Consider the following 17,570-nt stretch of genomic DNA (forward strand, 5'->3'; position numbering starts at 1 on the left):
ACACACACACACACACACACACACACACACACACACACACACACACACACACACACACCAGAGCATCACAATGCTAATCAGAGACACCAACCTCCTCCGCGCACGCCTCCCTCTCTCCTCTTCTTTGCTCACTCACACACACATTCAAAGACACTCGGATGGGGCGAACTCCAAGGCTCCACTTCAAGTTGTGGATGCTATTAGCCTATATCTTTATATTCACTTTTTTTCATTTAGAATAAAATAGTAACATTGTAAAATGATTATTTACAGAATAATATATATTTAAACGTAATGATTTTCTAACTGAAACCCATGGAGTGCGCATTTTTGTAGTATAATCCGTCGCTCAGATGGACCTCCGAGGCGCAAAGAGACGGCTTGGGGGGATATGGCAGTTGACATGCCTAGCTCTCGTCGTATGTGTCCTGGATTTAGTTTGGGCTCAGATTCGTTATTCAATCCCTGAGGAACTGGAACATGGCGCTTTTGTTGGAAATATAGCCGATGACTTGGGTTTAGACGTCGAGAGACTCTCTGCGCGCAGGTTCAGGATAGTTTCAGGAGCAAAAAAGCAATACTTGGAGGTGAATTTAGAAAATGGTATTTTATTTGTAAACGAAATAATTGATCGAGAGGAACTATGTGAACAGAGTCTGTCTTGCTCTTTCCATTTGCAAGTGGTAATCGAAAACCCATTGGAACTGTACAGGGTTGAGGTGGAGATTTTAGATGTGAACGATAACTCACCCAGTTTTCCGTGGAGTGAGTTTAATTTGGATATATCCGAGTCGGCGGTCCCCGGGTCCCGCTTCCCACTAGAGAGCGCGCAGGACTTGGACGTTGGCAGCAACTCGCTCCGCTCTTATCTGCTGAGTGTGAATGAACATTTTGTCCTGGACATCCAGACGCGTAGTGATGGCAGTAAGTTTGCGGAGTTGGTCCTGGAGAGCCCCTTGGACAGAGAGCAGCAGAATACGCACCAAATGGTGCTGACGGCTGTGGATGGAGGCTCGCCAGAAAGATCCGGGACAGCGCAAATCAATATAACAGTTCTGGATGCAAATGACAACGCGCCCGTGTTCGACCAGTCTTTCTACAGAGTGAGGCTTGTGGAAAACGCACCGAAGGGCACCGTTGTGATAAAACTAAACGCATCGGATTTGGATGAGGGTCCTAATGCGGATATCACATACTCTTTCAGCGGGCATGCTCCCATAAAAGTGCGCGAGCTTTTCAGTGTGGATTCGCGCACTGGAGAGATTAGAGTGAAAGGGGTCGTAGATTATGAAAAGGCCAGGATGCATGAGATATATGTGCAAGCCAAGGACAAGGGCCCATCGGCAGTGGCCGTGCACTGTAAAGTTCTGGTCAATATCTTAGATGTGAATGACAACCTCCCGGAGGTGATCTTGACATCAGTGTCCACACCTGTCCAAGAGGACGCCCCACCGGGGACTGTGATAGCTGTCATCAGCGTCATGGACAAAGACTCAGGTGAAAATGGGAATGTTGACTGTGAAATTCCACATCATGTCCCCTTCCAGCTCCACTCCTCTTTTAAGAACTATTACACTTTGGTTACTTGTGATTTTTTGGACAGAGAGACGGTGCCAGAGTACAACATCACTCTCACAGCAAGAGATATGGGCGCACCTCCCTTGTTCACAAGGAAAACTATTTTAGTTCAAGTGTCAGACATGAACGACAACACACCCCGATTCAAGCAGCCATCATACACCGTCTATTTGACAGAGAATAACGCACCAGGAGCCTCAATTTGCTCGGTTACTGCCCTGGATCCAGATTCCGACCAAAATGCCTATCTCTCTTACTCTATTCTGGAAAATGATATACAGGGGATGCCCGTGTCCACCTACGTCTCCATAAACTCAGACAACGGGAATATCTACGCATTGCGTTCTTTTGACCATGAGCAGCTAAGAAACTTTCAGATTTTAGTCCAAGCACAAGATGCCGGGTTTCCACCCCTGAGAACCAATGTTACCGTAAATGTCTTTATTTTGGACCAAAATGACAATGCACCAGTCATAGTAGCACCTCTACCCCAAAACGGCACCGCGGCGACTGAAGTTGTGCCCAGGTCAGTTGATGCTGGCTATCTTGTGGCAAAAATCACTGCGATGGACGCAGACGCAGGTCAAAACTCGCGTCTGTTCTACCAGGTGCTCCAGGCAAACGACCCGAGCCTGTTTAGCGTCGCCCTGTACACGGGCGAAATCAGGACGATTCGCCGATTTGTGGAAAAAGACCCCATAAGGCAAATGCTGGTCATTCTGGTCAAGGACAACGGTCAGACACCCCTTTCGGCCACAGTTTCCATCATCCTGTCAGTTGTTGACAACGTGCCAGAATCGCTGCCTGATTTCGGCGACCTCACACTGAGCCCCCAGTACCGCTCGAACCTCACGCTGTACTTAATAGTGTCTCTGGGCGTTATCTCGTTCACGTTTCTGGTGGCTATTATCGTCCTGGCAGCGATAAAGGGATACAGGGACAGACATTCCATTCGGAGGTATAACTGCTCTCTGAGTGCATGCTGCGGGTTCCGATCAGAGGAGTCTACCACTGATGTGTTCAAGAAGTCCAACTTGAACGTGCAGATAACCACAAGCACCAAAGGATCCACGAACTGCGTTGAGGCAAATGGCAACGGCCCCCTTTCTCAGCCATACTGCTACAAGATGTGTCTGACCCCGGAATCATCCAAGAGCGAGTTCATGTTCCTAAAGTCATGCAGTCCAATGAATGCGACTCCACAGAAGAATAATGCCAAGGGCGCAGACTACCCCAAATCGGGTTGGAGCGCACAGGACTCCCGCAGCCTGATAGTGAACAACGGAGCAACTATTCCGAACGAGGTAAATGGCCGAGGCCACTACTGCTCCAAATATAATCACATCAGACTTCCAAATAATTACAATTTATCATTTTATTGGTATAATTTTGATGATTGTCACTCCTGCTTGTTCAACAACTAAGAAACATTGCAAATGATAAATCTGTCATTGAATGGAAAGTAATTACGCACAAGTCAGGAAAGCTGATTACATTGAAATCAAAGGTACCGCTAACGTTTAACGTACAAAATATGACTTCCAAAGTCATACTATTATTAAAATGATGCATGAAGACTATATGTATTGAAGTGGACTGAGACACAATTATACTATTAGGAGCGACTGAGCTAAGGTCAGGGGCAAACGTCACTGGTTTAATAATCCTGAACACGGTCCGTGGTTAGTCTATCCACCATGGTTTATATGTAATATATAATGTAACATAAATCAATTGTAGCCCAGGTGATACTGTAAAAGTGTAAAGGCTTATAGAAATGGAGAGGTCATGTGAAGTATTACGTGCTATAAGCAAAACAACTTATCGTATTGTTATTCTGATTGCCTCAGCAAACCAACAATTTCCATGTGTCTGTTCAAGGATAAACTGACGCTGCAAGGCCTTGAACGAGAATAGAGCAAGACGTCCATAGTGTGATGGGACTCATACAGTACACACAGTAATATGTCAAATAATGAATGTATCCGAATGTAACGGTTTAAAAGTCATGAAATAAATAAATAAAACATGCAGAACGCATATACATATACATATGTAGAATCACTCTGATGACTGGGGATGGTGGCTCACTTGCAACTTCACATAATCTGCTTCTCCCTAGGGATGCTCCATCGTGCCACAGGGGGGCAATAGTTGCATGCATGGGTGCGTTATTGGACTGTAGCAGGCCTAGTGTAGAACATTAGTGCAAGACGTGATACAACTGTACTGCCCATTTTCCTATTCAGTAGTTCATTTGTTCATTCCTTATTGATTTATTTCAAGTGGCAATTGAAACTATCCACTGCAAAGTACATCATGTAATATTTCTCACAGACTCATATTTATTCGTGGCAATTACATGCAATTGATGTGGACTATCATTTCAGTTGTATTACTAACCTCTCTACGTTCTCAATTGTGCAGCTCAAGCAAGCGAACATGGACTGGACATTGACGAAAAATCTAAGAAATTCAGCACACAAAAGGTGAACAAAAATGCTGGTGGAAAAAGAAACAAGCGAGCACACACACACACACACACACACACACACACACACACACACACACACACACACACACACACACACACACACACACACACACACACACACACACACACACACACACACACACACACACACACACACACACACACACTTGACATTTTAGTCAATTAGAGACGCTCAGTTAGTGCATTCATCTTAAAAGATAGCTAGGTGGGACAACCACATATCACAGGCATAGAAAGTCATTTTTTATTCTATAACGTAGCTGTCAGTAGTGTGGGGGAGGGGGGGTTGAGGTGAGGAGGGGGATTATTTAAGACACTCTTTGAAGAGGTAGGGTTTCAGGTGCTTTTGGAAGATGCGCAGGGACTCTGCTGTCCTAACTTCAGGGGGAAGCTGGTTCCACCATTGGTGTGCCAGGACAGAGAAGAGCTTGGACTGGGCTAAGCAGGAGCTGCACTCCGGTAAGGGTGGGAGGTCCAAGAGACCAGAGGTGGCAGAATGGAGTGCTCGGGTGTAGGGTTTGAGCATAGCCTGAAGGTAGGGAGGGGCATGAACGCACACACACACACAACAAGGAGTCATTCTAGTTCCTTATTTTTATTTTCTTTCTACAGCTTTAGCTCCATGGAGAGGACCTTCCCACGTAGACCCAGGCCGGACCCGGATGGCTTTTCCTGCCCGGTGGCACAACAGTACTATACCTGGGGTAGTCATATGCGTGGTACGTGGACCAGGAACCTACAGTGTCCGAAAATATTCTATGCCAATACTAAAAGACAACAAAATACAGACCGGCTGTCTAGAGAAAAAATGATAAAACTAACGCCATGACATTATTCCACACTTTATAACATGTTGCTATTGCAGATATCACACTAACTAACGAACACTTTATTATGTGATTTGTTTTGTTAGCAGAATACAAGATGTCCTCCCAGGTCGAAGGGATTGGAGAGGTAGGAAGTGTTGGAAGTGCAGGAAGGATTCCAAACCGTTCGTGGACTCCGAGCTACACCCAGCCTCCATCTGCACAGCCACCACCTGACTACCAGCACAACGTCTACATCCCTGGCACACCGTCTGGGTACTGCACTCTGAAGCCTGCACCCAGGGGGGAACTGGATGTCTACAACTCATTCTCTACGTTTGGAAAGAATAAGAGGTTCATCTCTAGCTATGACCCGAGCTTTGACCAGAGAGAGGACAACCTGATAAACAAGGACTTTTTTAAATGAATATATTAGAAGAGACTGTGCATACAATTTAATACACATTTCCGTGGATGTTCATTAACTATTAATATAATCAACCCATATAGTATAAACCTCTGTGCACAAGGGAAATTAAAATAGTTTAGTATGTTTGAATCCATGCTTCGAACACATAATTTAATACTTTACAGCATAATCTTTTCTCTCAATACAGCAGTGTCATAATTCTATCTCTTTTCATTTATATCATGTACAGTCCTAGTTGATAATGATGATGAGATTGCGCAGATATAAGGGCAATTATAGCCACTTGTGGGGATAATGGGGGAAATGATCTGAGGATATCTGTTACCAGCAGTTATGGCAAAGTCTCCAAATGCCTTGAGGGTTGCGTTGTGAAGATTGTGCACGGCATTCTGTTAGGCAGTAATTTACAAGCATGTATATCATATTGTTGTACTTTATACCTTCATGTTTGACCCGTTTGGCTTCTTAAACATGTTTATATGTATAAAATCTGATTTTACTGCTGATTTATTTGAATCAATGTGGGTTAGGACGGGTGGACTGGAGGACACGCGGAGCCTTACGTTTGGCTACGGGACATACAATGTAGTTGTGACCGTATAAATACAATCTAAATTCAAGAATGTAGATTATATTTCTGTGGTTCCGAGCCATGCCTGTGGAAGGTGGTGCTGAATTGACGTAGACAATCGCTGTGACGTTGACGTCACATTATGATTATTGCGTCAAAAGTTGAATTCTTATCTATCTGTTGCTCTGAGATTTAGAGCCATATCGCTATCGTTCTGTTGTTGCTTTTGCAGTGCGACTTCTACAGTGAGATCGAGGCCATCTCAAGTTCTGTTTTTGAGGTGCTGTTGATTATGACAACTTGTTTTATCACAGGTATGTATAGCATAATTGAAATACTGTCTTGCACGTTTTACAGACCATTTAGTGGGGCCCGTATATGAGCCTAGCTCCGTCAACATGAAATCAAAGAAGCAGATTAAGAGAAATGGCAATATGTGAGGAAGAATATAATTTTTTATATATTTTTTTAATATTTTGGCGTTTCGAATCTGCACTTGGATCAAATGTGTTTTGATATTGGACACTGTGCCGGTGTTCCCTAAGAATATACTTCATCATCACACAGAGTCAGAGGATGTGGCTTGATATCGACATCGACACTAGCTAGGTTTACATCCAAAAAGCAATAGATTTCATGCGAATATTCTATAATCCGCATGAAGAAAATATACGCATTTTTCAACCAGTGGTGTTTCCAGCAAATGTACTTGTTGCAGAAAAACATCTGTGCATGATGATGTAGTCTACACAAAATGTACCTTTTCATTGACATTTTGATGTAGGCCTAAAGTATAAAAATCTAAAGTTCAATGTGTTTCCATCGCATTTTCAACTCTACAGATAGTTTTGTCACGCGCTCTAGCCAAAAGCTCGCAGATACAGTGTGGGTAGGCTGTGCGAGTAGGCTAGTCTACATGATGAGATCAGTATGGATAAGAGCGAGAATATCATTTATTTGTCAAACGGCAGTCAAGCATCTATCATCATGTCACCAGAATGAGACCATCGATATTTATTAGAAAGTAGCATCAATATCACCGTGGACTTTCACCAGCATGTGAAGTTGATCATCATTTATTTCATCTATAGCCTAGTAAACTGCATGCTTTCCCGAGTCGTAGTGGGAGGACCACACAACATTTATCGCGTGACCCCAAGTTTACTTCGATATAATGGTTATTATATCAATATAACCAACGTTTCCACCACCATTCCTCGCCTAATTAATTTAACCGACACTAAAAGATCCCACCATGTCGAACAAACAAATAATCTGTTGGCATTTATACAATAGCACCGAAACTTCCTGTTTCCATCACAATGTGATTTTTGTTGTTGTTGATATGGTATGACTAGTCACATAAAAAGTGTGGATGGAAACATGTTTATTTATAATCCCATTTCTGGCAATTACAGCGCTGCTCATTCAAGAAATCTTGTTTGGAGATCGAGATACTGTGTGGCGCAGTTCATGTGGTTTGGTGCTGAATTTAGGTTGGCTCGGAATTGACGCAGACTATCCTTGTGACGTTGACATCACATTACGATTAGTATTATTCTATTTATCTTTTGCATTGGTTTTATTTCACGAGATCAGTGTTGCTCAGAGGCCCTGTCGCTGTTCTCGTGCTTGTCGCTGTCGCAGGAGGACGATAAAGTGAGGGAGAGGCCAAGTTGTAGCTTTGAGGTGCTGATTATCACAATTTAACGGAAGCTTTTTAACAAGTAGGAGCGTGTACAGGGCTTTCGAAATATAGATTTTCGTCTGCAAACATGCATCAACCCATTTAATCCCGAATTTTTCCCAGACATGAAAATATCCAAAATCAAGTGTCATTATTAACCCTTTGAAGTAATCAATCATTCTTTTTTGAAATTTTAATGGAAAAGTAGGTGAAAAAGTGTGTTTTATGGCGGGTCACAATTGTGACCGGTGGGATAATGGGATGTATACGGAATTAACATATTTCTCCTATGCAGTTATCAAAGTTCTTATATATCCCAACCCAGTTATTAACACATTTAAAACTCTGTCACTAGCAGTCCCCAGCATTGCCACTAGAATGCCCCGTCACATTCTAGTGTGACTATTTTACACATCAAAAACCCTTATACAACACAATATGAATACTGAGAGCAAAGACAAAGAGACAACAACCATCAACGTATTGTAACATTGTTACTTTAGTTCAATATGTATTGAAACATTAATATTGTAACTTTATTGTAACAGTTGAACTTGTGCTTTAGTGCAATATTCATTGTAACATTGTCATTGTGACATTTTAGTGCAACATTCACTAACAACTGTATAGCAGTCATGTGATTCATTCCCACTGAACACAAAGGTAACATTTTGGATAGAGGTAGCCTGTAGAATATGCATTCAAGTAGAGGCCTACACTGAACAAAATACAAATATATATATATATATATATATATATATATATATATATATATATATATATATATATATATATATATATATATATTTAAAAAGCGCCACTGCACAATGAGTGCTTATATATACGTATATATCATAGAGCTTCAGAACCAAGTGCAAGATTAGTTTGTGCATCACTGTTTTGAACTACGATCAGTCAGACCTACTGTCATACAGGATGTCTTGAATCAATTGACCTTCTGTTCCAAAAACATTTCAGTCATTTTGATTGTCTTTGTCGTCAACTTTTATTTTCTTCCTAGAGTCAGTTGTACTGCTTCTCCTCACCCTTTATCAACTTTTCTATTTTTCTTTTGTCTTTTTCAGCCCTTTTTCATTCGGTCTTTTCTCCTTTTCTACTGTCCATGGTATATCTTGAAGCACTAAATGTGCAGTGGCACTTTGCATTTCTCACATGCATAGGTTGTATGTTTGTCACAATGACGACTTCTCTGGAACCGGTGCATCGTGTTGATTGGCCAGTGAGAAGCTTTGTCATATCTTGCCTGATCTTCAACAGTAGCAGCCAGTAGAGATCTCCTTCCGTGGCTCAGTGTTTTTGTGCCAAACTTTTGCATATTTGGGCTGTATACTATGTGTTTTGGAATCACATCAGTGGCAGGCCTCTTCGATTGTTTGAACACTCAATCTTTATTTTTGACCACCTGCAGCTTTTCCCTTGGCTCTTCTGGCTGACCCCTATGGCTTGTAGAGACCCTTGGCTCTTCTGGCTGACCCCTATGGCTTGTAGAAACCCTTGGCTCTTCATTATCAACAACGGAGGGGGGTGGTGAGGGGTAGGTCATCATCACTGATAACGTTGTTCCTGTCATGATCTGTTCGCATAGGTTCAGCATATGCATTCAACAGCCTGGCTGGCAAATGGCCTGTCCGTAGTCCATATCTGACCCATCGCTATCACAATCACTGAGGACAGCATCTTTCTCATTTTGAGGGATAACTACAATGTTGCATGCCTTGTCTGGGCAGTCACCTAGATCCAACATATCCAGAACTTGACTCAAAGTGAAACTAAAAGAACGAACAGAGTAGAAAGTTAGGTAGAACAAGAACTATGTATGTGTATCAGTATGTCTATATGTATACCTAGATGCACTGTGTTATCCCGACGATCACTATTGTTGCCGTCAACATGTATACTCATTCTATGACCACACTGAACAAAGTTGAGTAATTGCAAATGCATATATCAATACCAGACACCCTAACCCTAAAGATGATGTGTACCAAAAATCTTTGTCCTAACTTTATGTTAACATACTTTACTAACCTTCTGTTTGGGAGCTTTGATGCAGTCATCCTCCTCTCATGGTGCAACCAGGAAGTAAACAGCTCTGGTCATGTGACAATTCACACTAAACATGTGACACTGCACATCTTTCATTGAGACCCTTTATTATTTCAATATTTGCTGGAAATGCATTGATACATCATTCAGTAACATTTTTAGAGCCTTATGACTGAAAACGTTTTTTATATAGGATTAAATAGGTTAATGTTACATTCAAAACAATTCCACATAGCTCACGCAATGTCGCTGTTCCTTTACGACTAGTCAGCAGACGTCATCACGATTGGGAGGGCAACGCACAGCAGTTGTACCGCGTGGAGGCTTGGTATGAATTCCCCTGTGCAGAAGAGAAGGCTACCGATTGTTTCTCACATAAACAATAGCGTTTAGATGTAAATGTATTCGGCTTCAACGCATTGCTACAAGTACTGTCATATTTTACCATATTTGGTTTGCAATAATGGATTTATCCATTGCAACTGTCTGGACAAGGTGCGCCACGGTTCTCTTTGTATTCAGCGGGATGTGGGGAATTGCTTTGCCCATTACTCGCTACTCTATTCCCGAGGAAATGCAAGAGGGTTCCGTTGTTGCAAACCTGGCTACAGATTTGGGACTTGACGTTCGTGCTCTGGTGACACGCAAGGCAAAGCTTGACATCATTCACACTAAGAAATATTTGGACATTAACAAAGAAACGGGAGAGCTATTCATACTTGAAAAGATAGACAGGGAATACATATGCTCGAGCAAGACAACGTCTTGTTTTCTTAAAACGGATGTCATACTTGAAAATCCCATTCGTATTTTTTACATTGAGCTTGAAATCATGGACATAAATGACAACGCACCTATCTTTCGAAGGGAGACAATGCAATTGGATATTTCAGAATCTACCGCTCCAGGAGAGAGATTCTCTTTGACAAATGCTGTGGATGCAGATGTCGGTGCGAATTCTATTAAGACTTACTATTTGAGCGAAAGCAAGTATTTTACAATTGAAATACTGACTGGAAGCGATGGCTCTAAATATGTAGATTTGGTTATCAACAGTAATTTAGATCGGGAGGAACAGGCGGTTCATAATTTAATATTAACCGCTGCAGATGGCGGGGTTCCTGCGCGCTCATCCACAGCCAGTATCATCCTTATGGTTCTGGATATCAATGACAATGCCCCCTTTTTTAACCAGCCGATATATGCTATTAATGTAACTGAAAACTCCCCAATTGGAACTCTAGTAATGAAGTTGAGCGCAACAGACTTGGACGAGGGCAGCAACGCAGAGATTACATATTCATACACGTTATATACATCCGAGAAGACACAAGAAAAGTTCTCTCTAAATTCAAATACAGGGGAAATAAAGGTGAAGGATGTGATTGATTTTGAGGAGAGTCACAGTTTCGATATATATATTCAAGCAAGAGACCAAGGATCGAATTCGTTATCCGGAGATTGTAAAGTAATGGCATTTATTACCGATCTGAATGACAACTATCCTGAGGTTACCATTACATCTTTTAAAAGCACGGTCAAGGAAGATGTTTCCATAGGAACATTAATAGCAGTGATCAGTATAAGCGATAGGGACTCTGGGGACAACGGTGAAGTTGAACTCACTTTGAACCAACAAGCATCCCTACCCTTCATTCTCGATAAGTCTTCGGAGGATTACTTTGCTCTGCTTATTTCCGAACCACTGGACCGTGAGACAATTCCAAGATATGACATCACTTTCATAGTCACAGACAAAGGAACACCTCACTTATTTGACAATGAGACAATCACCTTGGAAATACTGGACGTCAATGATAACGCACCAGTATTCCCCCAGTCATTCTACACAATCCATGTTGTGGAGAACAACGTCCCCGGGGCACTGTTGACGTCACTCAGTGCTTTTGACCCCGACCTCCACGAGAACCAGTATCTGGTCTATTTTATCATGGAGAAGGAGATCATCAACACGTCTATGTCCATGTTGTTCTCCATTCATCCAGAGAATGGCAACCTTTATGCTCTAAAGACCTTTGACTTTGAAAGGGAGAGGGAGTTTCTTTTCCACATAGAGGCCAGAGACTCTGGGTTACCTCCACTCAGCAGCAATGTGACAGTTCACATCATCATTTTGGACCAGAATGACAACACCCCGCTCATAGTGTCGCCTTGGCGAGCACAGGGCTCGGTAGTTGAAGAGGTGATCCCGAGGTCCGCTGATAAAGGATTCCTGGTTGTCAAAGTGATCGCCATTGACACAGACTCATTACAGAACTCCCGGGTCACATATCAGCTTCTACAGACCAGTGACTCTTCTCTGTTCAGTCTAGATCAGTACAACGGGGAGATCCGGACCACGAGAATGTTCAGCTACAGGGACCCCCGTCATCAGAGGCTGGTTGTTGTCGCCAAAGATAATGGAGACCCCGCTCTTTCGGCCACAATTACCATCAAGATATCAACAGTAGAACACATGGTGACGCCATTCTCAGAAACTACTGAGGTGCCTTTAGAATTTGACTTGTTCACAGACTTAAATCTCTATTTGGTCATCGGTTTGGGTTCAGTATCCTTCCTGCTGTTGATCACCATATTGGTGGTCATTGTGCTGAAGTGTCAGAAACCAAAGCCCATGAAGATGCCTCCTGCTATAAATATGAATCTGAACAGTCTGAACAGGAACAGTGTGATCAGCAGAAACAGTTTTATCAGCCAGAGGTGCTCCACCATAGCCGATTCCACCCTCATCTCCAGTGATGCCTACTGGTACAGCCTGTTTCTAGCAGAGACCAGGAAAGGCAAGGTGGTTGTCAGACAGCCTATAGTACCCAAGGGAGCAGGCTACTTTGTGTCCAGTATACCCAGAAGCACAGGTCCTACAGAGACCAGCGACTCAAGAGCATCCACACTACAGGTATGTGCTCCTCTGAGCTGGAGGCCTGGAGCAGTTTTCCTCTTGTATTTCTTCATATGAAATGCACACTCCTCCTTCCTTCATGTAATCACAAATCAGACAAGGGTGGATTAATAAAAGCAGTAGCCTTGCTTTCATTCAGCCTATAATGCATTCACTGATTACATGAATGAAGGATGCATTAAAAAATTATTCAGACAGGGCCTCGTTTTGCAAAGAACATTATTTGCCCCTTTGAAAAAATATTCTAGACCAGAGCTGCCTCTGCATGTTTCTATGTTCTGGCACTACGCACCCTGCAGACTGAGTGACTGTTTGACTCACATCACAATGTCATATTCATTCCTCTTAGAGGAGGAGCCTACAGACCCTGTGTCGCCTCAGTGCAGCTGTCAGCCTTCTACTAACACACTCCAGTTAATGAACAGAGACTGTGCTAGTGTACTATTTAGAACTGTTTCTCTGACCAGGGTTTACCAATTAGAGGATGCTTGAGGTTGGCTTGTTAAATATACCCCATTTCTCTAAGGATCTATGGGATGTCAGCAGGTTTTATCGTGTTATGCTCTGCTCTAGTCCTGTGGTGTTTGAACACAGGCAGTCTATTGCTGTGTGTTTTGTAGATATTAACAGAAATACTTATTTGCTTTTAATTTGCCCTGCTGCCTTTCACTCTACTGGGGTTTGGCTCCGATGGCTTACGTAAGTCATTGAGCCATGCTAATTCCCAAGTCATGTTACTGCCTCTTCCTTTCATTCTTTGCTTGCAGTTCATGCAATTTTAATATAGAACAAAAAATGGCTTTCCAAGATTGTCTGTGTGCTGTTGTCTCAGACATTACAACTCTTTGAGGTCAGGGAATTGAAAACCAGGCCTGGGGTTTGTGTAATAATAAAACTAACCCGGGGGAGAAGAATGGACTCAAGTGAACTCTTTCACAGTTAAACTTCATGCAGTATAATATTCATGGGAAAGTCAGTGTAGGCTAAACATTGTATGACATTGTGTTTATTCTAATGACATTTGTGTAGATGTGTGTTGGTCTTTGTGCATTTTCTTTTTCAGGTTGCAGGCCCAATAAGATGCGGCCCTTGTCTGACTGAACTGAACTGGCATTTTAATTTCAGCTTTGATTTAGGGACAAGGCAGAGTCCTCTCCATTGTACTGACATGACATGAAAACTAAGGAGATGGATTGGATTAGTGGAGTGTGTGTTTTTGAAAAGTGTGTGTGTGTGTTTTGGACGCTGACAATTGAACCTTTCTTTTTTCTATTCTAAAGTACTCAAAATGAAAGGAAGCCCATTCTACAGCTGGAGGTATGCTGGTTGCTGGTAACATGTAGGAGCACTGTGATTGGTGTAACTCAAACTAGGATTATGTTTCTAGGCCTGTTTTTTAAAATACATTTTCTAATTGTCACTTTTATCACCCCAGATGTGGGGTTGGTCTGTGTAGGCAGAGTTCAGTGTCCTTTTTAAAAGGGGGCATGGATTATATAATGTCAGCAAAGAGCAGACAAACATTGATTCTCAGAGAGGAGGCAGAGAAAGGACGATGAATTCCTGCACTCTTAGAAAAAAAGGGTTCCGAAAGAGTTCTTTGGCTGTCCCCATAGGAGAACCCTTTTCGGTTTCAAGTAGAACCCTTTCCACAGCGGATTCTACATGGAACCCAAGAGGATTCTACATGGAACCAAAACTGGTTCTTCAAAGGGGACAGTTGGGGACAGTTGAAGAACCCTTAAAGGTTCTAGACAGCACCTTGGCATCTCCCTTTCTCTATTTTTCATCTGTCCCCTTCCCCTGACACTCACTGCACACCCTCCTTCCCATTGACCTTCATTGTGCATTGTGCATCTGTGAGCTATGAATATGAGATTTGGAAATCTCTCTAAAGCGGGAAACTAATCACTCACTGACAGCTGAGATTAGGCCCAAAGTGGCTGCCAGGTCAGAATAATAATGACAATATGTGGTTTGTTTGGCAGAGACTCACGGCAAAGCTCTAAGCACGAATAAAGCAGAGGATTAAGGTATGCACTGTCCTGGTCCTGAGTTCTCAGTGTGTACACCTGCCTCAGAGCAGTGGCTGCATCATCCAGCACCTCTGTCACATCCACACACATATTTTAGCTCTGCCCCTGTTGCCCAGTAACCACCTCTTATCACTAGCCCAATACAAGGGAAAACATTTCAATTATGATCAGCATGGTGTCAGGCAGTGGCCACAAACTAACTAACACAGACTAACTCACACAGACTAAATGTGGCCTCCATAGACATAGTACCAATAGCCCTATATGCACACACACACTCTCTCACACACACACACACACACACACACACACACACACACACACACACACACACACACACACACACACACACACACACACACACACACACACACACACACACACACACACACACACACACACACACACACACACACACACACACTTGTACTAAAATAGCTCAAACACCAGCCTGCCTATCCCCCACTCTCCCAAACTGTGATGTGCATGTCTCTATGGTACATATATCCCTTTCATGTTTCCTTATTCTTGTCATTTGTTTGGTTTTTATTCAAATTTCACTTGCTTGCTTCTTAATCTGGCCTAGATGCACATGATAGATCCATTCTGTAATCTGGCCTGATTTCTAATGTCTGTGAGGATAATAAAATAAGGATTTGAACAAATAGCCCATGTAGACAATTTGATGAACTCACCATGCACACCTCCCTACATAATCCAGAGCATGATAATTGTTTAAGCAACTCAGTATGTAACACCCACCCATGTTTGATTGATGGTGCAGTAACCAGTCAGGTCCCAGTTGAGGGATCTTATCAGTTGCATGATTTGTGACTCCTTAAAGGCTGTCAATCAAGCTGATCACCTCCTCTCTCCACCTCCTACTGGCTGACTGTATTTTCTATTTATTGGCAGGATTCCAGGGCCAGCAGTGACCTGCCATGATGTCCTCATTCTGGGGTATTCAGCTGGAGAATGTTCAAAGAAGTTAAGAGCGACACCAACACCCCTCCTTCAATCACTGGGATCCAACAGTTACCTCTGGGGGCAGCTCCTCCAACCCTCTGCCCTCTTCGAACCGACCACACCTGTAGACTGTAGACTACCTTCATCATTTTCCATCAAGCATGAATCTGCATGGCTACATCGACAGGTACTTGCATTTAGAAAATATCCTGAAGAAGAAAGGAACTTAACATGAGGTCTTTATGCATAGCACTCTCTGTTAACATGGGAGCAGGCACTCAATATCTTCCAAAATCCTACCTTACCTCTCCAGGAAAAACATGACACAAAAGGGATATTCTGTCGTGTCCTTGTGAGGGTACCTCATTGTGATGTCATAATGCGTTTTTGGGGTATGTGTGAGAGGTCACAATCAAAGAACAACAAAAACATGTACAAGAGAATGATGGTGCCAATGCCTTCCGTAACTCGTTTAGCTGGTGAAATAACCATCTCAGTTCATCTGTGAATGTGTAGGGTGCACACTGTAGGTAAGAACTTTTGTTTATTTTGATTAGAAATAAGACTTAACATTTTTCATCATTTTGGCTTTCTAGACCTTGTTTTTGGCTCCGGACATCAACCTATAGTATGGAATTATTCATTTCCTGATACATGGTGTTGGATGTGCATGTTGAGTTGCTACTATAAAATAGATCAATACCTGAAACCTGTCATCCAATGAGCCAGGTAGGAGAGAAGTACCCCATGTTGCTCCACTTCACATTGCAGACAGAGTTAATATATTCTCACAGTTCAAATATTCATGAGCACATTTGACGGTGGCACTATATTTAGTATATTTTGATGATAGACATTTCCTTCTCAGCATATCTATATAAAGCACAGACTAGAATCCATTTTTTTTGTGTGAGACCATGTCCAAGGAAATAGTCAGGACAGTGACACACCAGGATTTAGCTCCTACCTGCCTAAACAGTGCAATATGACGGTCAACCTAGAAAACACTATGTAGAATGGCTGTAGCACTAAAGGGCTTCACTTTACAACAATTTATCATACCTCCATCTGAGTTTTGTCAACTTACCTGTGCAGGCCTCTGCCCGGTTCCGATAACTAACACTTTCCCTGCACTGTGAACAAGCCTCAGAGAATCAGCTAAAGGAGAAATCAACATAAAACAGGAGGTTTACGGGAAGAAACCATGTGTACTTTAAATGAGAAATGTTACTATATTCACTTAACAAATGTGACTTTTGAAAGTATTTATCATTGTATAATCAAAATGTATTGTATGTTTGGCATGATACAATACAATACTCTGGACATGTTTTTAAAGTTTACAATGTTTTATGAATTTGTATGTTGTTGTTTTTTTAAATATTTGGACCTAACAATTCTTAATGCTACTTTTTGTGACTTATTCAAGTGCATTGTGTAGTCTACTGTATTATATTTGTAGTGCAATAATACAGCATTCAATTATTTTATCTGATCCAGTGTACAGACAGACAATCTAAATTATTTTATGACATTTGAATGGAGTACTCCACTGCTTAAGCATTTCACCAAAATGTTATTTTCAGTGTATCAAAGTGTTCATAGACATAGAGTAGCTGTTCTCCCAGCAAGATCATAAAGTGCAAAGATGTAATGCAAGGCGTTAGGTCTTAGAAATGAGAAACTAGAACAGACAACAGTCTGTCCACGTGACAATATGGAGGGAAAGGCCAAAACAAGGAGAGAGAGAAACTGTGAAGACGAGCGTGAGACAGAAAGACTATGCTACTAACACTATTCTATTCCTTTGACGTTAGTGCATGACCTCATAGGCCGAACACTCACAACCCATCCAATCTCATTTGAAATGCAATACTGTACTTAAATACTACTATATATATCTCAATCATATAGGTTGCATGGGAACACACTAAGCTCTTCCTATACACAGTTATTTGCACTTAATCCAGACCTGGTTGCACTACTCATCTATC

At 42.1% G+C, this 17,570-nt stretch overlaps 2 protein-coding genes and 1 long non-coding RNA gene across 6 annotated transcripts; 2 read left to right on the plus strand and 1 right to left on the minus strand.

The window, feature by feature from the left end:
• The first annotated feature begins 120 nt into the window (after positions 1 to 120).
• LOC129868837 (protocadherin-10-like) lies at positions 121 to 5,818 on the plus strand. Its single transcript, XM_055943117.1, has 4 exons — positions 121 to 2,882; positions 4,006 to 4,067; positions 4,706 to 4,812; positions 5,010 to 5,818. Exons 1-4 carry the CDS (start codon positions 354 to 356, stop codon positions 5,324 to 5,326), a joined length of 3,015 nt encoding a protein of 1,004 aa, XP_055799092.1. The 5' UTR covers positions 121 to 353; the 3' UTR covers positions 5,327 to 5,818.
• A 2,250-nt stretch (positions 5,819 to 8,068) lies between these two features.
• On the minus strand, positions 8,069 to 9,688 carry LOC129868839 (uncharacterized). The gene is made up of 2 exons (XR_008761824.1): positions 9,637 to 9,688; positions 8,069 to 9,377 (listed from the first exon to the last, which is right to left on the minus strand). It is a non-coding gene; the product is annotated as an uncharacterized LOC129868839 (long non-coding RNA).
• A 208-nt stretch (positions 9,689 to 9,896) lies between these two features.
• Positions 9,897 to 17,071, plus strand: LOC129868838 (protocadherin alpha-C2-like). Of its 4 annotated transcripts, XR_008761823.1 has the most exons (4): positions 9,897 to 12,571; positions 13,855 to 13,891; positions 14,563 to 14,607; positions 15,526 to 15,566. XR_008761823.1 is itself a non-coding variant. In XM_055943120.1 (3 exons), exons 1-2 carry the CDS (start codon positions 10,118 to 10,120, stop codon positions 13,864 to 13,866), a joined length of 2,466 nt encoding a protein of 821 aa, XP_055799095.1. In that variant the 5' UTR covers positions 9,897 to 10,117; the 3' UTR covers positions 13,867 to 13,891; positions 15,526 to 17,071. The 4 variants fall into 4 exon arrangements, 3 of the variants coding, with proteins under 3 accessions (XP_055799095.1, XP_055799094.1, XP_055799093.1); XM_055943120.1 differs by lacking the exon at positions 14,563 to 14,607 and having other exon boundaries at positions 15,526 to 17,071; XM_055943119.1 differs by lacking the exon at positions 13,855 to 13,891 and having other exon boundaries at positions 15,526 to 17,071.
• Positions 17,072 to 17,570: the final 499 nt, after the last annotated feature.

Source organism: Salvelinus fontinalis, chromosome 13 (assembly GCF_029448725.1).
Source record: "Salvelinus fontinalis isolate EN_2023a chromosome 13, ASM2944872v1, whole genome shotgun sequence".
Taxonomy (NCBI): Eukaryota; Metazoa; Chordata; class Actinopteri; order Salmoniformes; family Salmonidae; genus Salvelinus; species Salvelinus fontinalis.